Below are 22,490 nucleotides of genomic sequence, written 5' to 3'. Positions count from 1 at the left end.
AAATATCTATCGGAAAAAAATTCTTATACATACTAATTTTTAATTAATTTTTTTTTCTTGAAACCTTTTGATTGTAGGCTTAATGACTTTGGATACTTTTTTATAGATAATTTACTCAGCTTTAATTTAGTATATAGGTGTTTTAGTTGTCCAGTTGATATTTTAGGAGGTATTAGTGAAAAACTGATTTTTGAGCAATTTTCACCCCTAAAAACCACCCTTAAAAGTTAAGCACATGTGTTATCACCGGGGACTTTTGGGAGAATAATCAGGACCATAAACTATAACGAAAAATCAATCAAAAGCTTTTGTTTGATTTATTCCGAATAGAAACTCTAACTGCTGTTGACTAATACCTCCGGTAACTGATACATCTTTACAGTTGATGTCAAATAAATTTTTTTTACAATTTACTTCCAAAGGTGTTATTTTATTTAATGACAATACATTTGATTTGCTGATAATCAAAATGATTGACGTATCATGTAAATTTTACATAACAATATTAGGGAATCCACACCTTAAGTTATCATATAATAATGGAGTTACTTTAAAAGTTCCACTTGGAATACTAATTAATGTATCCGGGCATTTAGTTGGTGAAGAATATTCATATCCGTTTATACTATATATAAATTTAAATTTAAAATATCTAACAATACTTTAAATATCATAAATGATAGTATACTAAATACCTTAAAGGAATAGCATCATGTTTTAATCTCCTTGCACATTTAGGAGAGGCAAAACCATCAAATACAGGGAGTTTTTCCACTGTATATGTTGCGAACCAAAATGTAATGTACACAACAGCTAAAGAATGTTTTAAATTAAGCTTTTTTTACAGATAAAAGTTCTGTTGATTTTACAATATCACGTGTTGTTCTTATTAACTGTGTGTTATTTAGTACCAAGTAAACTGTAAGTTGCTTATAAGGAATAAATATTCCATAAAGTATTTAATGCACGTTCTAATGTAATTATAGAATATTTGTATAATAAACACTACAATTTAATATTGTATACTTACCTGATCCCCTATTATACAAACCTTTTTCAAAATCTACATTTTTTATAGATGAACCCTGTGATATTTGACTCAATCATTTATTTCTTAAATCTATTTTTTTAGGGAACCTATGTAGTATGTAAGTCATAGTCCGGTGATTTTTGATTGGGATATTTTTGAATTATGTACTTGACATCATTTGGTGAGAAGTGTTTGACAGGGGTAGAGAGGGGAAGGGGAGTATCTAGAAACTGATTTACTGTGTTGATATTGTCATAGTTAATTATGTTTTCATGGGGCTGAAACGTGTTATGCAGATGGGTCTTGAATAATTCTGCTTTTTCTGAGTCTTTAGAAGCATAAGTGCCGTTGTCTTTTTTGATGGGAATATTCGAAGATTTATATTTAAGAGCTTGCTTGGTAGCTTTCCAAAGACTTCCGTCTTTATTTGATAGATTAGATAAGTGGTTATGAAGTGATTCTAGTTTATATTTAGTGAGAATTTTTTTAATTTGTTTGCCAGTTTATTGTATTTATGTTTATCCGAAGGTAGTCTAGTTCGCTGATATTGAGCCCTTAATCTACGTTTCTCGGCTATGATAACTCTTATGTTTTGGGGAGTTAGATTAGTTACCTTGGGGAGCTCATTTGGATTTGTTGATACCCAAGCAGCTGTTTGTATGCAATTAGTTAGGTCGTTAATTGCTAAGTCGATGTCGTCAGTAGATTTTAATTTGACATTTAATTTAATTTCTTGTTGAACAAGGTTATGGAATAGGAGCTTATTGGTGTGAGAATAGAATAGTTTAGGTGGTTGGGGGCGGAGTGGTGGATATGTGTTTACAGTTAGCAGTATTGAGGAGTGATCAGAATTTAAATTTAACAGGTTTTCAGTGGTAGTGTGTATTCTGTTAGGAATTTTAGTAACGAATATGTCCAGAATGTCAGGGTTTTTTCTTAAGGACGTTGGCCGTTGGCCAGTAAGTTGGTCCAGGTGGGGCAAGTACTTTGAAATTATTATTTATGACAAAGTTATATAGGATAAGTCCTCTTGGGTTATTGGCCCGACAGCCCCAAAATTGGTGTTTAGCGTTGTAGTCTCCTCCAATTATGAAGTTGTCCTGTTGGATGGTATTGAAGTAGTCAGTCAGCTTTTGGTTGGTAATTTTATGTATAGGAGGGGAATATATAGCTGCAATAGTGAATGGTGTAAAGTTTAGTTTTATTGTTAGCGCACAGGATTGCAGGTAGTCTAGTCGGAAGCTCGGGAGTTCTTGGAATTCTAGTGAGGATTTTATGAATATGGCACCACCTCCATGTGCAGTGTTTTCAGGGTGGTTGGTATTAATTAGTTTGTAGCCGGGAATAAAAAAGTAAGAGTTATTGATGAAACGGGTTTCAGTTATCATAGCAATATCGATACGTTTAGAATGTAAGATTATTTGTAATTCGTTTATGTGGTTTCTTAGGCCATTTGCATTAAATTGGAGAATTAATAATGAAGCGTTAGTGGGTGAGCGATTAGTCATTTTTTTTGTCTAATAGGCTGGATATTACTTTAGTAAGTAGAGCTAGTAGCGGATGTATGAGGGCTTTGAATTCATCTATAAAACTTGACATTACTTTACTGATATCAGATGTACAGGAGTCAGAGGAGTTTTGTGGAGGAACGTTGGGAGTAGCTTGAGCGTAAGTTTTGGTATTAGAAGAATTATTAGGTGAGCTATCTTGAAATGGGTGGCTTACTTGGACATTTGATTGCTTAAGTCTAGAATTATTTACAGGTGCATTATTATTTTTATTTGAATACTTGCGTTGTTGCAGTTCTCTGTATATGGTGCACCCCTTGTAGTTGGCAGGATGATTATTGGCACAAAAAGCACATTTTGGCGGGTGTTCACGAGAGTTTGTACTGGCTGCTGAAGGATGATTAGCTCCACATCTCACACAGCGTGGGGGTGTATCCACAATAGTTTTGTGTGTGGCCGTAGTCTTGGCAGTTGGTGCACTGGCTTATTACTATGTGTTTGTACGGTTCCTCTACTTTGACTTTGGTGTGAAGCAAGTTTTGTAGTAGTAAGATTTCTTTGGATTTTTCAACAGGTTCCAGGTCTATAAAAAATAGTGACAGAGGGACTTTGCTATTTTTATGTAGGACATTTGTAACTTGGCGGATATCGAGATCGCGGAATAATAATTCGTCTTTGATAGTTTCAGTTTTGGTAGAGGGATGTAGGTTCCGGATCACTACGCGTAATGGCTTATCTTCTTTTAGTTGATAAGTGTGATATTCGGCTTTATTTTCTTTTAAGAGTTGAATTGTTGCTCTGTAAGATTCATGGTGCTTTGTTTGAATTTTAAGACGATCTATTGTAGATTTACAGATGAAATTATCAACTCCGATGAGTTCGATTAATTTGGTACATAGACCTTGAAAATCAAGCACTCCTTTTATATAAATAGGAGGAGGTGGTTTAACCAAGAGTTCAGCATCATGTTCTGATATATCATTATCTCCAGGACCATCTGAATTATTTTTATTTTCATTTTGGGCGAGTACTTCATAACGGTTAGTGGTTTTGAATAATTTGCTTTTGTGAGTTTGAGGAGAGGTGCCGAGTCAGGTTGTGAGTTTGATGAACTAGAAAGCAGTCTTTTATTTTGTTGGGCCGTTTTCCAACTATCAGCTGTTTTGGTTAATTTGATCGCGATCGGTTTAGTTGCTTTTTGGGAAGTTTGGGTGTTATTAACATTAGATTGTGAGTTTGTGTTATTCTTGGTCAAGGTAATTAATTAAAATATATAATATTACTATCACTGAAGATAAGTAGTTGAACGTTGATCGTTGCCACAGACTCGGCGACTTTCCGATAAGAGGTACCGCCGCATCGGCCGGTACCCGTGTGTGTGTGTGTGTGTGTATGTGCGTTATGCAATACTGTGAGTTATAGTATAACGTAAAGAATAATTTAAATGAATAAGCTTTAGAGCACTTAGTGAATGAATTGAGCTTACTGTTGTCTCTGTGTAAGAAAGACAAGCTGAAAGAAAAACACTATACGTATTTTGGTTTAAGTTTCAAAAAAAAGCGAACAGACACGAGCGAAATACATCGTATATATACGGAGCGCAGAAAGACACATGTGTATTGAACGAGTGTCGCCGCGAGACTTATATGTAAAGTTAGGGATTTAAATAATACATTATAGTTTACAATATTCTACTCTTAATTATAGAGGACAGAAATAATTTACACTTTTATGTTCAACCTCAACATCCATTTAATTTGATGTACCTACTCAACAACATTATTGTATTCATAACTGTCTGCTATTTTTGTGTTACTGTTTACCTATTTTTCATTTTTATCACAATAGTTTAAACATTTAAAAAAACCAGATATTCTATAACATCGTTATTATAATAAATAAATAAATAATAGTACATTGGTGATGGTTATTTAACATTTATATTCACAAAATGTATGCTTATGCTTTTATTTATATGATATTTGTTTTTTTGTTATAGTCTACAAAGAAGAGATTTCAGATAAATTGGATGTTTGAATTAACGTTTAAATGTTTACATGATTAAAATATATCGCATCACTATCTAGCAAGTTTTCCATATTACTGTATTGATAAATATCTGATGTTTGATCAACAAACATAGTTTGACATAGGTTTAAAATAAATAAAAAATAAAATAAAAGATTTATTTGATATGAAGATTATTGTGACTAATATTATTTCTTTTCACTTATCTCCTTATAAGGTATAGAAGATTTTTATTTATTGTCTTTTTTAATGTGTCAACAAACTAATTATTTTAATTTTAGTTATTTTTACACTATATAAATTCAAATTTTCATCTATAAAAACAAAAAAATGGAAATAGTGATTTATTGTTTAATGGATATTTACATTCCTATAACTAACTGTTTTATATTCAAATCTTACAAACTTTACAAACTTTACGACTTCAATTTTTTAATATATAAATTAGAATTAAGTGATTTTATTTTATTTTGAATAATTACGATACGAAAAAACTAACTGTAGAATCAAGTACTGATTCAATTAAATGAACTTGTTAATCGCGATAACTTACAAATGAATAAGTTTAATGAATAAGTTTAATTATGATTTATGATTCTTATGATTAAATGATTCACTAAACAATGTGAACCAGTTCATTTAATTGCGCTTTCTTGAATCAATTCACCAAAATAAACATGTCTCGTCTCTGCTATTTTTTTTTTTGTATTTAATGACAAACATAGGAAAAAATAAAAAATATTTATATTTATATTTCGGCCATATAATTTTTAATAGATATATATAACAGTTTTATAATTTATGCATATTTTATGTAACTAATAACTATGTATCTTATAAATAAAATATATATAGGTTTTAATCAAATAAATGAAATTTTTAAGTTTTTTTTATGGTTTATAAATTCTGTTGAATTTACAACTGATATTAATGTGTATGTAAGTTTTTGAAACTGCATTTAAAAAAAAAATTTACGAATAATTGTTGATGGACATTAAATTCATAGCATTACACCATATTCAACATTTGTTATATAATATTATTCGAAATGTGTATCACTGGATCATGAATTTCTATAAACGTTCAGTTATGCCATTGGTATATAAAAGAGTACAAAAACATATATCTTTTGTCATATTAGACATGATCAAAATTATTATGAGTTTTGTGTTACACAGATTCACAGATTCCACAGTAGGATCACAACATAATATTTTTTTTTAGGTTTTAGTTTTTAAGTGTGCATGGGTCACTTTAATAGTTTCTCCTATGAATAAAAAGATTGGCAGTTAGTTGACTGAGTAACATTATAAAATATATAAATTTTTTTTGGTTACTATGTCTATTAACAAATACAACTTATTAACAACATTTTCAATTTTCATTCCAATTTTCTCGGTCACCTGTTGGTCCAACGACAATTTATCACAGATGTTAAAATATTCTACATGTAATTTTACACCACTATCAGTTTTCCATTTTTCCAAAAACTCGTTATTTCAAATGTTGGGTTTTTAAAAATCGTTCAACCTAAGTACGACGTTTAAAAATCCTAAATTTAAACGTTATTCAACTTTTGCGTTTATCGTTATTCATCATAGTATAATTTATACCATCTAAATTATACCTATTACCATATTTCCATTTTTAAATAGTACATACTACATTCACAAATAACAAAATAAATACCTATGTCTAATATAAATATATATTCATGAATACACTTAAAAACAAAATAAATTATACATTTTATATGTTATTGATTGTTTCCTCTAATAATTAATATGTCTTCTAATATATCACTTGAAATTGAACTTCTCAAGTCTGACAATATAAATTTTAAGCCAGAAAAGCTACGTTCAACACTAACCTAAAAGACAAAAAATATATTAGTTAAAAATATAAAACTATAATTATAAATAACTAATACTAAAAGTTTTATTTAGGGTTCTAAGATTAATAAATTATCTTATTTACAAAATTAATGAAACTTTTATAATAGCTTAGCTTAGTGTAACCCAGCAAGTCATTGATTTTATAAAAATATACTAATTCTTAATAATTTTGTCAATAAAGTTAATAAGCATACTTGTGTTGCTGGTACTGCCATGAATATTTGTGCCAGTTCCAATAAGAGGCTTTGCTATTTTGTTTTCTTTCCAATAATTGATCACATCTGCTTTATAAGTTAATCTTTTTACTCTACCAGTCTTCAATTTTTTCTCTCATTAACTGTTTTGAAGATGACAAACTTTGTGATTCATTCGATTCATTCAATCAGTGGCGCCGAGACAGTATTAAAATAGTCGGGCAAACTTTCCATTATAGGCAATACATCCACCACGTACCCCCAAAAAAAATTTTCTTAAACCTTATATCAAAGGTAGAATCGAGTGAAACACTGAATATTCTTGATGAAATAATATCAGATTGAACAATTTGTGATATGTATTCTGAAACAGATTCAATTAAAAGATTTTGGCGATCCCAGGAAATAAAAGATGTATCTTTACGTCCTTTTAATTTGAGAGTTTAAACATGAGACGCAAGTGCCGGCGAATGTTCAGATAACAGAAGTACCAAGTCTTTAAAATTACCTTTGAGTTGATCAGTCCAGCGTTCTCTATGCCCTCTAAAAGGCAAACAATGGCGTCCCAAAAAGACTTTTATATCTATTAGTTGTTTCACAATTTCCCTATTAAGAGCTACACTTGATTTTCGGTTTACTTCCAAGGATGGAATTAAGGGTAAAACAGTTTCCCTTAACCTCATTTTTAATGAAGCTTCAATATGAGCATTAGTTGTTTCATGGTTAACTATTGCAATGCCCATATTCTTCCAGTGAGAAAATCCAACTTCTACCCAAGCTTTAACGGTTTTTCTTCCTAATAAAATACAGTCTAAACAAAATATCTTATTTAGCGATGGTGAATAAGTTAACCAGTTTCTTCTTGTTTTAGTTCCATCTGTATGAGTTCTGTAGTACCATTCTGCATGAAAATGCCGTCCATCTTTGTCTTTTAAAAATTCTTTATTTGGTAGAACATCACAAGTTGGCTGACATGGTCCCCATTCTACAATCATACTTATAATTTCTGGTGTAAAATGCTTAATTTTTGTTAACAGGAAGGGATCATTTTTCCAAGTTGAGGCTGCTGATAATTCAAAACAATCTTCAGAAGTATTCTCCTATAACAAATTTATTTATACCTTATAATTATTATGTTTACTTAAACAAATAACTACACAAAAAAAATTACTTAATTTTGAATTTAATAGTTTATACTTAATATTTTCCAAAGTAAAACATCACAATTATTATATAATTATAAATTCAATATACCTAAAACTTAAGTAAATGAGTAATACAAATTTATAAAAAATTCATTTTTATTTAAATTATTTAATAAAAAACTCATTAAATAACAAATAAAAACAGTTTATAAGAAAAATATAAAACTTAAATAAAAATAATTTTCCACCATTGATACAATATTGTGGTTGCTAGAATTCTAAAATGTTGGTTTAAAAATTGTTCAATTTCTCAGACATTTTAGAATATGTAATCAAAATTCAAGGTTGAAAAAATATTTCTAATAAGTCTTATACTAATAAGTTATCTTAAACAATCTACTTAATACTTACTACAATACTACCTATTTATTAAGTATTTATATAAATAATAAAAATAGTTATCAGTATCTATTTTTTTTTTTACTAGTCAAATAACAATATTGTTTTTAATCAAAAATATAATTGCTTACCTCCAAAAGATGTAATTGAGTAGATTCACAATTTTCCAAATACAATAGGTTATCCTTTTCTACACTTGTAGGGTCTTCATAAGCTGCAGGCGAATTTTCTGTCATTAATAGATTTAAAGAATTTATATAGTAAATTTAGTTGTAAAACAATGAATAAAAATTCCTTTTTAACACATGAAGTGTACAACAAAAAATTATAATTAAAAACATATATTTTTAATTGTAGCTTTTTGTATTTTTTTTAATAAATTGTAAATTTTTTATTTTAATTTGGTAAAATGCCAATACATTTTAAAATTATAAGTAGATAAATAATTTTTATAATTACCTGCGTGTCATATGAATCTGTTTATCAGAATCAGGATTTTCTGTTTTTCGGTCTTTTATATGAAAAAATGATTTAATATCGCCACATCGATCATTTTTAAATTTTTTGTTTGGTTTAGTTATTTTTGTCGAAAATAAAAGTTCACACTTAGCTAAATGGCGATTCCAATTTACTTTATTCAAATTATTTCTTAAACGATTACAAAAATTACATTTTTCACTTTCACTAGACATATTTGAATTAAGAAATGAACTAAGAAAAGAAGGCTGAAGAGTACAACAATAATTGCGCCAATTGCGGTTATAACATAAAAGGCACACTGGACATTAGGCATAGGCAATACTTATATTGTAGCTTATGAAATGTTAATAAAACCTATTCACCGTACGAACCCGTACATCCATACTAAATATAATTTATAAATAGACTTTTTTTATTTTTCCCGTACATAGTTATATGATATTATTAACATCAACGTCCACGGGCCAACTATATGATAAGCTATTATTGATATAATAATATAAATACAATAAATAGAAATATAGAATTATTAGAACTGACAATAGTTCGTAGTACCCATACCCACATAATACTAATTATTATATAGGTACATTTATAACGATATTATATTGTTATTTACGCTGTACACATTACACAGGTCTTACTGCATATAATTGGCAATTCTTAATTCTTATAGCTTATTAGTTAATAGTTATTATATTCTAAAATGGCTAACGGAATTAATTAATTATGTGTTATGAAACAATAATATATCTACAAGAAGTATAGTATAATATTATTATTATTTATAACCACCAACTTGACCACCACCACCACCCCAAAAATTTGGTCTGGCGATCGCACGACCTATACCCCGTGTTCGGCGCCACTGCATTCAATGATGGGTTTTGTGAAGATGTGTATGAACAACCAATGAGAAATTCCTTAAATGGATCTTCGTTATCGCAGATTTGCTCATCAACTTCAATAACCCTTTCATTAGTTGATCCAGCTAAATTCTCGTTTAATTTTGATTCTAAAAATTGATTTTCAAAATTAAATTGTACACGAGGGCTTAAATCTAAAGGTTAGATTTTGGAGCATATGAATCTACCCCCTAATTATAAAACTTGAATATTTACTAACACCAGAAATTGATTCTTTTAAAGTCCAAGTTTTAATAAGATGATCAATTGCTTTTTGTTTTTTTTGCAGCTGTTAAAGTACACATAAATCGAGGATCTAAATAAATAGCTGTAAACAAAGTTAAATATTTAAAATAAAATCATAACTTAAGTCCTAATTTAAACATGGTAGGTTATGTCGAATCATGTCACCTGCAACAAATATACTACTGTCCATTAATTGTTCTAGACGACTATTCATTGACTACACAATAGAATGATAACAATGAATTTATTTGTTGAAATTTACTTTTTGTTTGTTGCCAAATACCAAAAAATCACCCAGTGTCAAATCCTTTTTTTTGAAGTATTTTAGTGGCAAAATAAGCAGGCTCAAGTGAATTTACCTTCATAATTTAAATTAAGTACATTATAAAGTATATTTTTATTATAGTTATTACTAGGGCTCGGAAGTTGATGACCTAAAGAACCTTAAAAAATGACCTAAAAATGATGGAAAATGACTGCAAAAAATGACCCAACAATTGTCAAATTATGAAATAAAATGACTTAATTAACTAAAAAATGCAAAAAAATGACTTATTTTATATTTTATATTTTTAAGAAAAAAAACCTTTTATTTAACATCTTGTTAAAAATTGTTATTTAAATATAAACCATACATAACAAAATATAAAAATGATCCTAATTAAAAAACCTAATCAAATTTATTACATTGAAAAATAAGTGCATGTTTGATATTTTCCATAGTAAATGACCTGCGATTGTCTGAAAGTAAATTCTTATATTTTGAGAAACTTCTTTCTACGTCTACTGATGTAATTGGTGCAAATTGAAAATGAGCAATATCGGAATTATTGAGGTCGTCTGGAAAGTTTTGGTTCGACACGTTTTCACTATTTAAAATTTTTGAAATTGTTGTCATTGTTTTAAAGCCCGTATTTTTATCCAAAACGGATTTTAATTTTTTTTTTATATCTTGTCCTACTCTATTTTCTGCTTGTTGAATTTTATTTTCTACATCTTGTACAATTTTTATCGAGTGATAAAGACTAAGCCCAAATGTTTCTAACTGAGTTATTGAATCACTTAATGTTCCAAAATTAGAGTAAATGTATATCAAGTCACTTTTCAAATTACAATCGTCCTTGAAATATTGAGCTTTCTCAATCGATGTAGCGTCTTCTCTATTTAAACCAAGTATTATTTCCTTTAAAGTTTCGAAGTGTTCACAATAATAATTTGCGGCACTTAGCCACGTCCCCCATCTAGTTAATACAGGCTGTGGTGGTAAAGAAATATTCGGTGCCTTTTCTCGAAAAAATTGAATACGAGCAGGACACTTTAAAAAAATTTTTTTACGTTGGATATTAATTGATCAACTTTAGGAAAACATTTACGAACTTCTTCAGCAACCCTGTGTAGTCCGTGAGCTAAACAGGTGACATGTTCCATTTTGGAGTACATTATTTTTATGCCTTTACAGGCTTTACCATATATGGCGCTGCATCGCTCAAAAACAGCAAAATATTGTCGTATTTAATCCCTTGAGGCCACAAAATATGAAGTGCTTTATCCAATAATTTAGCAATGCTGGTATGATTAGCTTTTTCTAGTGCTTCTGTGTCAAGTAAAAATATTTTTCCTGAGCATCCAATTTCTAACGTTCCGATAATTACATTCGCGATGTACCGGCCTTCTACATCTGTGGTTTCGTCGATAGAAATCCACAGTTTTTTATTTTCACAATACTTTTTTATATTATTCAACGGAATATTAGCCGATAAAAGGGCTTGACACAAATCATAATTAAATGTACATTTTCTGGATGGTTGTGTCAGTAAACTTTGATTTTTTGATTTTTCAGTTTGTAAATTTTTGCGCTCAATACCATGAAAATGCTTTTGACGTGACACGTATTGTTCCACAGTGAACTTTTTATCTGCGGCAACCTTAACGTCACATATCTTACAAAAAAGTATATATCCATCAGTTGAAAAAATATCACTTCCGAATTCAGACACAAACGCATGTAAACGAGCACTAGTCGAAATTTTATTTTTAGGCATTTTTTAATAGAAAAGTTCTTAAGACAGGACAACGGTCAACAACACGCTACACGAGACGGTCGAATACTAAATTATATTATACAAAATATAGTGGCTACAATACGTGTTAGCTGTTATTGAAAAATAATCATTTTATTGTTTACAATAATACACTTTAAATATAAATATACTATAGTAGTATAGTCTATAAAGTATAATCTATAAATATACCTTATTTCAAACATTGCGAGATAAACAGCTCCAACACGACCAGTAATTTTAATGTAGGTACCTAGTTATTTGCGTAACACTAACAACAATAAGCTATATTTAAAAGTTAAAATAAGATATTAGGTATATTTTATTTTTATGACATTTACACATTTAATGAAAAAATTAATCATTAAATGTATATGTAAAAGAAATGTTTGCTATATTTTAGAAAAATGACGTATTTGTCGAAAAAAAATTATTTAAAATGTAGGACCGTGATAAAATGATATCAATGAGAAATTAAGGCAAAAAATGCAAAAAAATGCAAAATAAAAATTTTAGATTATTTTAGTAGACCATCTAAATCGGATTTTTAGCTTGATAGATTAATGACTACATCAATTAAAAAAAAATGCAAAATGCATCAACTTCCGAGCCCTAGTTATTACTAATATTATAATTTACCAAACTACTAATCTTGTCCCAATCACAATTATTTAAAAACAAATTAGAGTTTATTAACTCGTGGTCCTTACAAAATGACTTAAGCTCATACAGACGATGCAGCATTGAATATGTAGAACTCCATCGAGTAACAATATCAATTATAGCTTGCTTTAAATTATCCTTCTTTAATAAAGCTGCATAGGATTGTGTTCAAAGTATTTTTACAACCTATTTTTCTTTTTTAAATTAAATTAAAATAAATAAATATAATTAATATCCAAAATATAACTATAATTAATCTTTTAAAGAAAATAGTAAACATTCAGTTTAAAATTTAAAATTACAAGTAGTCAACATTTTATACACATTGTTATATACCTATATTATTATTAACCTATCATATTATTATACTATTGAGATTATTATTATTATTTTGTTATTGTTATGTTAGTGTTCAGTTGTTCTAAAATTTATATACTAAAACTAATTGTGTATACTAAGGATTATATAAAAAAATTAATTAATTAATTAAAGTTTATATTAATAAAACACACATTACCAATATATACAATGTTATTTATACTCTGTTCCACGAGAGACTGTACTCGTTTTTTCGTCCGTCGCTGCGCATCTCCGGGGCTCGGGCAGTTGGACCCCGTGATAACAACCAGATTTTTTATCACGAAATTTTCATGGAAGAAACGCAAAAATCGTGGCCAACTGAAAATGCAGGAATACCAACATTGAAATATAAAAATTCCCAAATTTATGTATTTTAAAATTCAAATATTATTGTACAATTATTGTAAAATTCAAATTTATGTATTTTTAAATTCAAATATTATTGTATAATTCGTAAATTGAAAAATATTTCGTTTACGAAGTGTTTTACGGGAAAACCGTGAGAGATAGGATGAAAGTCGTAAGACATAAAATTTATCCCCATAACCAGCTTCATAAGTTGTATGCTTTTGATTTTTCGAAAAACATAAAATTTGAAATAACGAGTTTTTGGAAAAATGAAAAACTGATTCTGGTTTAGAATTACATGTAGAACATTTTAACTTCTGTGATAATTGTCGATGAACCACCAGGTGACCGATAAAACGCGAATGAAAATTGAAAATATCTAAATATTAAAAAGCTCTAAGTTACACTGCGTAACAAATGTAACAAAAAATATATATTTTATAATACTACTCAGTCAACTTTTTTATTCAAAAGAGTTACTTTAAAGTTGACCCATGACCCACACACACTTAAACCCAAATTACCAAAAATAGTATGTTGTGATCTTATACTGGTGAATCTGTGTAGTGTGTAACACAAAATTCATAATAATTTTGATTATGTCTTATATGACAAAAAATGTATGTGTTTGTACTCTTTTATAATGATATGTTAGATATGATGCAATGCAATTAATTTAATGTTCATTAACAATTATTTGTAATTTGTTTTTTATCGTTTTTTAATGTAGTTTCAAAAACATACATACATATTAATATCAGTAGTAAACTCAACATAATTTATAAACCATAAATAAATCTTAGAAATAACATTTACTTGATTAAAATCTATAAATATTTAATGTATAAGTTAACACAAGTTAATACACACATCACCCGAGTAACAATTTCAGGGTGTGAGGTCGGTTAAATAGACCGATGGGTGCATGGAGAGTGCTAATTTTATTTTGAACTGTTTTTAAACTTTGTTTGGTGTCTGGTCCGTTCGATCGACTGAACCGTGTCTGGACCGTTCACGAAGAATATTGTTAACCGAGTGAAATAATATTTTGGTGTTAGGTCCGTGCAATAGACTGGACCGTGTCTCGACGGTTCAATTGACTAAATTGTGTATTATTTACGGTTAGAGTCTATTATATGTATAAAATATAAATAACTTATGTTTTTATATATACCTGTATTTATTATACATAACATACATAATAACTTATTAATAAATAATTAGTTACATATATTATAATATGTAATAATGAGAATTTAGCAAAAAATGTTAAATGTTAACACATTGAAGACGAGAGCCGTTTTTGACACGGTCTCGGTTGTAAGATTAAGAAGTCTGTATTTATATCATATTATATTAATATTATTACGTTAAGGACGTTTGGACGAGCATCGCGTTTAAAATCGCAAAAAGAAAGGTCAATTCTTGCCAGTTATTTCTTACATGGTCACATGGTCGGGCTTTTTTCTCACATTTTCTTTAGTTGTTTACTTGCTATATTGAATAATTTAATTTACTTGTGTCTTGTTTTGTCGAATTCTCGGTGTTTAGATCTATTTAGGTATAGGTCTAAAAATTAATATCATAGTTTAAAACCCAATAATAATATACCATATACGGATATTTCAACCGACAATACATTAAGAATAGTACCGTCCAATGTCTAACATAACAATAGCCACGATAACAGGATATAAATATATAACATGATGATGCTCGTCTCAAACGCAATAACAAAATAAAAATAGCCGATTTCCAATATAAATTATAATGGTATATATATTATATTATTTTATAATCAGCGGCCGAGTGCCCATGTTTAATTTTCTATTGTCATATTATTCCGTGCCTCCGTGGCTAGTTCATCTGTCTGTATATCGTACTATCGCGTATAGCATTTTATACGACAGTCTGCAGTATCGGCGTACCTCGATAAACGGCTTACGGTACAACTTCAAGTCTACTGTTTTGAAGTTTAAATTTAAAAATTATTTTATTGTTAGTCACAAATTCACAATACAACTATACTGTCACCTATTAAAGGTAAAGAAATAAGGTATGTATTACTTTAATATAATAATTATACTTATTTTAGTTATACATAGTATATAAAAAAAATAGGTACCTAGCAAGATGGTACAATATTAGTAGGTACTGTTACAAAAACCATTTATATACAATGTATGTATGAACACATTTCATTTATAAGACATGCTTATAAATTTAATACAGCATTAATGAATATAATAAGTCTGAAAATTTAAAAACTTATACAATATATCACACTTTATTTTATTTTACATCAGTGGCGTACCGACGGGGGGGGGTTAGGGGTTTAACCCCCCCCCCCCAAGTAAAATACAAATAATGATTTTTTTTATGGAATATTATATTTAGGCTAGGATCATATTATGCGGTTTGTCGGTCGGTCACTTACCGGTGGTTTTAAAAGGTTCCGTATATCGGTCTAGTCTGGCCCCGATAACGCGTTAATAATTATTTTTGTCGAAAAATAATTACTGTCATTCCATGTTACATTTTATTACATGGGTCGTGGTTGCTTATGAGCAAAGTACTAAGTTCATACACAGATATACGTGTGCGTGTAATGTGTATAATAGATAATATTTTGTAATCGTAATATCGTTGCTATCTACTTTGAATCATGTGATTTGACATAATAATAAATATTATATACCATCTAAACTATTCTACAAATAACCGATCGACGATAAGGTACTAGTCGATTACACTAATCTGCAACTTGAATACTCAGAATACTGGCTCAATTTCATTTTATTTTGAACTCTCGTTCAGAACGAGTCGTTCTGTGTTCAATATTTTTGTATTTATACAATTATTTAATATTTTAAACGTAATTCATTTTTTTTATTTATTTTTCAATATGAGTGATAAGAAAAGAAAATTAAATAACACCACTCTAACGATGTTTTTCAAAAAAAAAAAGGAAACGAGTGAAGACGAAGACGAATCTAATAATTCAAATTCTGTAACACCCGTTGAAAACAATAAAGAAAAAAGCCCGGTTAGTAAACTAAGTATGAATGATAATGATATTGCTAATTATTTTAAACGAACACATACGTCAGATGAGTCGAAATTATCTATTTATAAAATATGGTAACCCCCCCATTAAAGAATTCTGCGTACGCCACTGTTTTACATATATACTTAAATGCATCTATATAGTGTATACTTTAATTAATATTAGTTTTAATTAATTTAGATATGTATTGTATATTTTATTTTTTTCAGTTATTATCATACACAATATTATAATATCCAAGCTGTAATATAATTATAAATATAACATAACAAACTCAAATCAAATAAAAATACAAATTTAAATATGTAAGTAATAAATGTTTATTTCATTTCATTAAAGTAGTTTAAGTTAGTATAATTAATTGAACCTTATTAAGACTGAATGGACATTTACTTTTTATTTATGAAATTTTATATGTATAGGTATATGTAATTGCATAATATATCGTACCATGTTTCAGTATTTAATTGTAATTACTTTAATTATAAAAGTAGGTAGATTTTTTTTTAACATAACATTGATAAAACACATATCTTATTTATATTTTAAGTATTTTTAAACATATTATATAGACATTTTGTTCTTAATATTAAATGTTTTATTTTGTATGCAGCAGATTCCTACCACAATTAATTGACTTTTTTTTAAATTTCACTTATACTTCAAAGGCTGGGTTTATATCATTTAAAAACTTTCTATATACCAGATACCTATATAATTTAAGTATAAAAATTATAATTTATTAGTGTTCAAAAATAAGTAAATTTTATATTGTGCTTTTTGTTTAAATTCTCAGTGTCTATATACAATGGAAAATCAACGTCCTAATTCAAAAATTGTAAAATTAAATAAATGTAAAAGTACTAGATATCGCAATCGAAAAAAAGCTGCTTTAGCTGCCTTGAATTTGTTAAATGATTCTACTGTAGGAACATCATCATCATTGTATGATAATTCATCCAATAAATTTGAATTTAAAATTAAATCACCTACAGTAGAACATAATAATTTAATGTTTTCAACTTCTGACCAATCACTTGATTATATATCAGTATCAGACGCAATCAATTCATTTGAAAGTGATTTAAATACAACGAATAATAGCTTACTAGAAAACGGTCAGGACGATTTGAATAGTAATACTTCGGAACCAGAAGATTTTGAAAATAACTGTGAAAACTTAAATTTAACAATTGCGTTGTGGGCACTACGTTATCGTATTTCTCATAAAGCTTTAAGTGAACTATTGAAAAGTTTAAAGAAATTTCCTAGTTTTTCAACAAAGCACTTACCTAAAGATGCACGTACATTATTGAATACACCAAAATCTACATCTGTACAAGATATGGGTAATGGTACTTATTATCATTTTAGCATTAAGTCTGAAGTTGAATTGTTACTCCAAAATGATAACGAAAATAAGACACCAAAGACTTTGTTATTAGTTTTTGGAATTGATGGTCTACTTAACAACCAACCCTCCTAGTCAGCTATGGCCAATTCTTGGTTACTTTTTTAATGTCAAGGAAAAAAGACCAAATGTATTCATAATAGGAGCATATTTTGGAAAAACTAAACCGAGCGATTCAAATAGTTTCTTATTACAGTTTGTTAATGAGATGAATGAACTTTTTTATACTGGTGTTACTTTTAATAATAACCATGTCAATTTAATATTATATGCATTAATTTGTGACACACCTGCAAAATCATTTGTATTGAACACTAAAGGCCATACTGGAAAAAATTCATGTGTAAGATGTACTATAACTGGAGAATGGTCTAAAAGAAGAGTTTGTTTTCCTGATTTAGATTGTTCTATGAGATCACATCAAAGTTTTATAACATATGAAGATAAAATGTATCATCTAGGAGAAACTATACTTACAAAAATTCCAAAAATTAATATCAGTTCTTCTATTCCATATGATTATAAGCATTTAAATTGTATTTGCGTTCTGAAAAAAATTTAGTTGTTTTGGGTACACAAAAAACATGATCTTAATTTGCCATCTCAATTAGTAACTGTTATAGATAATAAATTAAAATTTTTATCATCTTATATACCTGTTGAATTTCAAAAAAAAACCAATGAATACTCAAGAATGCATCCGATGAGGGATGTTAACCGATGGAAGGCTTCCGAATTAAGACAATGTTTATTGTATACAGGAATAGTTGTATTCCAAAATATTGTAAAAAAAGAAGTATATAATCATTTTGTAGTTCTGTCAGTAGCCATAAGAATACTTCTTGTAAAATGCACTGATTAATTCAATAATTATGCAAATTTGTTACTTAGACAATTTATAGTAACTTTCAAAAGTCTATATGGACAATCATATATATCTCACAATATCCATGCATTATGTCATCAGGCTGAAGACGCTAAAAAGTATGAATCATTGGAAACAATATCAGCTTTTCCGTTTGAAAATTGTATGCAACCTTTAAAACGGGATGTGCGAACTGGAGTAAAGCCTCTACAACAATTAATCCATCGATATGAAGAGCGTCGTGCATATAAATTAAATATTAATCAAACTCAGTTCTGTAAAGAAGGGCCAATAAATGCTGTTTGTCAGAGTGATAGACCATTAATTTCTGGTACTGGATTTCCTCATTATACTGGTTGGCGTTTTGAAAGTTTTACAGTGAAAATTAACTCAGCTAATAATTGTGTAAAATTGAAAAATGGATCAGTTATTATAATAGAAAATATAGCTACATTAAAAGACAATAATGAAACTGTTATAATTGGACGTCGCTATGAAAAGATGAAAAATTTTTTTACTGAACCATATCTATCTTCAATATTGGAAATTTATAAAGTCTCCAATCTTAGCCCTTTAGAGTATTGGTATCTAAAATATATTAAGGAAAAACTTGTACGATTGCCTTTAGGAGATAACAGTAATTCTTCTGCTGTTATTTTGCCATTTTTACACTTAAAATAATATTATTATTTATTTATTTTATTTTATATTTATATGTACATATTTAAAACATCTTAATGCTCAGTTTTATTTTTCAATATTATATTTCATTCAATTTATTGCCTTATAATTTAAATAGTAAAAATTATAATAAAAAAAAATGTTCATTATTCTACTTATTTCTAATATTGTCTATAGAACTATAATAAAAAGTTGTATAATAACCATAAAATGTATATAAAGTATAATAAGTTAGTTAGAAGGCATACAAATTCATAAATTTGTTGCTAAATAATTCAGATGAAGAAATTTTATTTTTCTAACCTATATTGAATATTCATTACAAGTAATACTTTAAAAAATACACCATATTATTTAGTAACAATAAAATGTGATTTAGGTCTTGGATAGTTGTTCTATTTTCTGACGAGAACAATGTACAACATGTACCCACAAAATGGTTTAAATTTAAGAGGAATAAAAATCATAAAGTTGGGAAATGTTGGTTTCCCTTTACGAAATCAGAATTTTCCAATTCTAAAATCAATTTTAAAACCCATCAAGTTGAAAAAATGATACATGTTTGTTACACTCCAAACACAAATGATGGAAAATGGTTCAATAATAAAAAAATGTCTGGTCCTTTTAGTGAGTTTCTAAACACTTTTGTCTAGTTGAATATTGACTAATATATATTAATTGTTTATTACTAGGCAAAGAAAAAATAGCAAAAGAAATGGCAAAATCTTTGTCTGGTAATGATGACAGTGATGATATTGAGACAATGCAGGACTCTGAAGGTAGTGATTTTGGACAAGCAGATTCAGAGAATAGTGATACTGCTGCTGATATAATTACAGGAACATCTTATAATGTGAAATCTAAGAAACATCCAACCAACTATAAATATAAAGAAAAGGATAGTACATTAAAAGATAATAACTTTGTAGCAGTAACACTTTTGAGTGGTCCATCAACATTTACACATAATGTAGTAAATAGCCCTAGCTCTGAAAATACAAGTGAATTATTGCCTGCAATAATTTCAAAAGATGCAGTGTTATATTCAAATGTAGATACTAATCATACAAATGGTTATGAAAAACGAGATATTTTTTCAGGTTAATTATATTTATTTTATACCTAGCTTTTATATATAATTTATTGTTATTAGTTTTTAATTTATTATTTTATTAGTCGATTCATCTACATGCAATAATCTTGTTTCAACAAATGCTGAAGATAAAAGTGTATCAAATCAAATAAATTGTTTCGAAATGGTGAATAATGACCTGCAAGAAATTGATTCAAGTATTATTATCAACTATTATTTTTTATAAATCAAATAAATTTATATTTATATTTATAGATCATGCAATGGAATTGGAGGAATTATTAGGTAGTTTTGTAGAGCAAGAGCATCACGACAATGTGAGTATTGGATCTCCGTCGAATCATGGAAATGAAATGATACAATATGATAATGATGCATCAGGTAAAATAAATCTTGAAATTTTATATAAATAATTTCTATTGACTGTAAAATAGTGTTAAATTAACAATATAATTTAATAGTATCAATATTTGTAATATATTTTTATTTATAATTATGTTTATGTATACAATAACTATATTAAAATATATTTTTACAGATTACAATATATCAGCTGTAGAATCAACAAAACACAATTGTTATTGCAATGATGAATTGAAAAAATAAAATTAAGCATTAAAAAGAGCCAACAACAAATTTTAACACAACTTTTGTTAAATAATTCAAATCAAATAAAAGTTTGTAATTATTTGGAATCAATGGATAAAAAAAATAACAAAATATTAGAAAGTGATAAGAAACTCCGTAGCTCTGCAATTCCATTGCCAAAAATTCCAGCACCCTTTTTAGGTTTATTACCTATTGCAACAAATAATAACCTTGAAATGGTTGAAAAATTTATATCATCAACCCACGAATATTCTCAAGCAAATAAAGAAGAATTGGTATTATAATAATAGATATATTATACTATATACATTATATTACAATTATAAACATGTGATATAATTTTCTTAATTTTTTTTTAGAAAAAATATGTATCACTTCGTGTAAATGCATCGACTTCAATAAACCTTGCAGTTAAAACTGCTTTTAATCTATGCATGACAAGAGAAATTGGTGAGCAATTTAGTTTCCATGGCAAAACAAAGAAATCTTTTGTGGCTCTTGAAATATACAAAGTGTTATCAGGTAATTCATTTTTCCTAATACCAATACATACTAGATACTACTGTAAATTATTTATAATAATGTAGTTAAATATATATAGGCTATATCACATAGGTGTGCTACAGTATTAAACAATCATACAATATTGTCAATAAAGTTATAAATTGTATATTGTAAATTATTACGATAATAGCATAATTTCTTTAATTATTATAATAATATAATATATTATATACACTTCAAAATTGTTTATTTGTTTGTTACCATGCTTCATTTATTTAACAAACACTTAATTCTCTCATTTTTTCAATAGTCTTTTTTTTATTTTGACTTCAGTATGTTTATTTTCCATTTACAAGCTGGTTTTACCTACTTATAATGTGGCATCTGCTAACAGATTATTCTTTTTTAGATCCAAAAATATGATTTCAATATGTTTATTGTTTATATATATATATTTACAATAAATATTGTAGTCTAATTATTTGGCTTCTTTTTCATTTTTTTGACCTATTTGAGTTTTAATCATTTGATTTTGAATTTATGTATTTTAGAATCACTTTCTGGTTGGATAAATACCATCCAAGACCTCAAGGTATTTAGAGAAATAATTTCAAATATTTTAAAACATTGCCGTCCAATTCAACATCAGAAATCACCTTTACAGATGGAATCCTCAAAATAGTAGTTGGCATAATTTTATATTTTTTATATTTAAAATTTATTAGCAAGTGTACAGGAATAAAAAAAAGATTTTATTATACTATTAATATTTGTGTTACTTGATTACTAATGATTCCTAAATGCTACAATTGTATCATTACGTTCAACAATATAATTAAGAGATATTCATATTTCACATGTAATTAGGCGTTCCCAAGGGCGGAGTGGCTCAACAATTCTTACCGGGCAAACAGATATTTTCAGGCAACATAAATTTATTTCAGGCCATTTTTTTCAAATTAAATTTTTTACCATTTATTGTCTTATTGCTAGATGCGT

General features: G+C 27.9%; 1 protein-coding gene and 1 pseudogene across 1 annotated transcript; one reads left to right on the top strand and one right to left on the bottom strand.

Annotated features, from left to right (window-relative positions):
• Nucleotides 1–294: 294 nt before the first annotated feature.
• On the bottom strand, nt 295–1,157 carry LOC132925828 (uncharacterized; annotated as a pseudogene).
• An 18,733-nt stretch (nt 1,158–19,890) lies between these two features.
• LOC132927671 (uncharacterized) lies at nt 19,891–22,220 on the top strand. The gene is made up of 6 exons (XM_060992251.1): nt 19,891–20,385; nt 20,462–20,575; nt 20,634–20,759; nt 20,917–21,262; nt 21,347–21,509; nt 22,043–22,220. Exons 1-4 carry the CDS (start codon nt 20,001–20,003, stop codon nt 20,982–20,984), a joined length of 693 nt encoding a protein of 230 aa, XP_060848234.1. The 5' UTR covers nt 19,891–20,000; the 3' UTR covers nt 20,985–21,262; nt 21,347–21,509; nt 22,043–22,220.
• The last annotated feature ends 270 nt before the right edge of the window (nt 22,221–22,490 follow it).

This window comes from Rhopalosiphum padi, chromosome 3, assembly GCF_020882245.1.
Source record: "Rhopalosiphum padi isolate XX-2018 chromosome 3, ASM2088224v1, whole genome shotgun sequence".
Lineage (NCBI taxonomy): Eukaryota > Metazoa > Arthropoda > Insecta > Hemiptera > Aphididae > Rhopalosiphum > Rhopalosiphum padi.
Note: the sequence above shows the minus strand (reverse complement) of the source record. Positions and strands in the feature narration are given on the sequence as shown.

Bases quoted from the DNA above. Each gene is read 5' to 3' on its own strand.
- LOC132927671 (XM_060992251.1), top strand. From the start codon at position 20,001: ATGGCAAAATCTTTGTCTGGTAATGATGACAGTGATGATATTGAGACA. The intron at 20,386-20,461 runs GTTAATTATATT...TTATTTTATTAG, and splicing joins AAAACGAGATATTTTTTCAG to TCGATTCATCTACATGCAAT. The intron at 20,576-20,633 runs GTATTATTATCA...TTATATTTATAG, and splicing joins CCTGCAAGAAATTGATTCAA to ATCATGCAATGGAATTGGAG.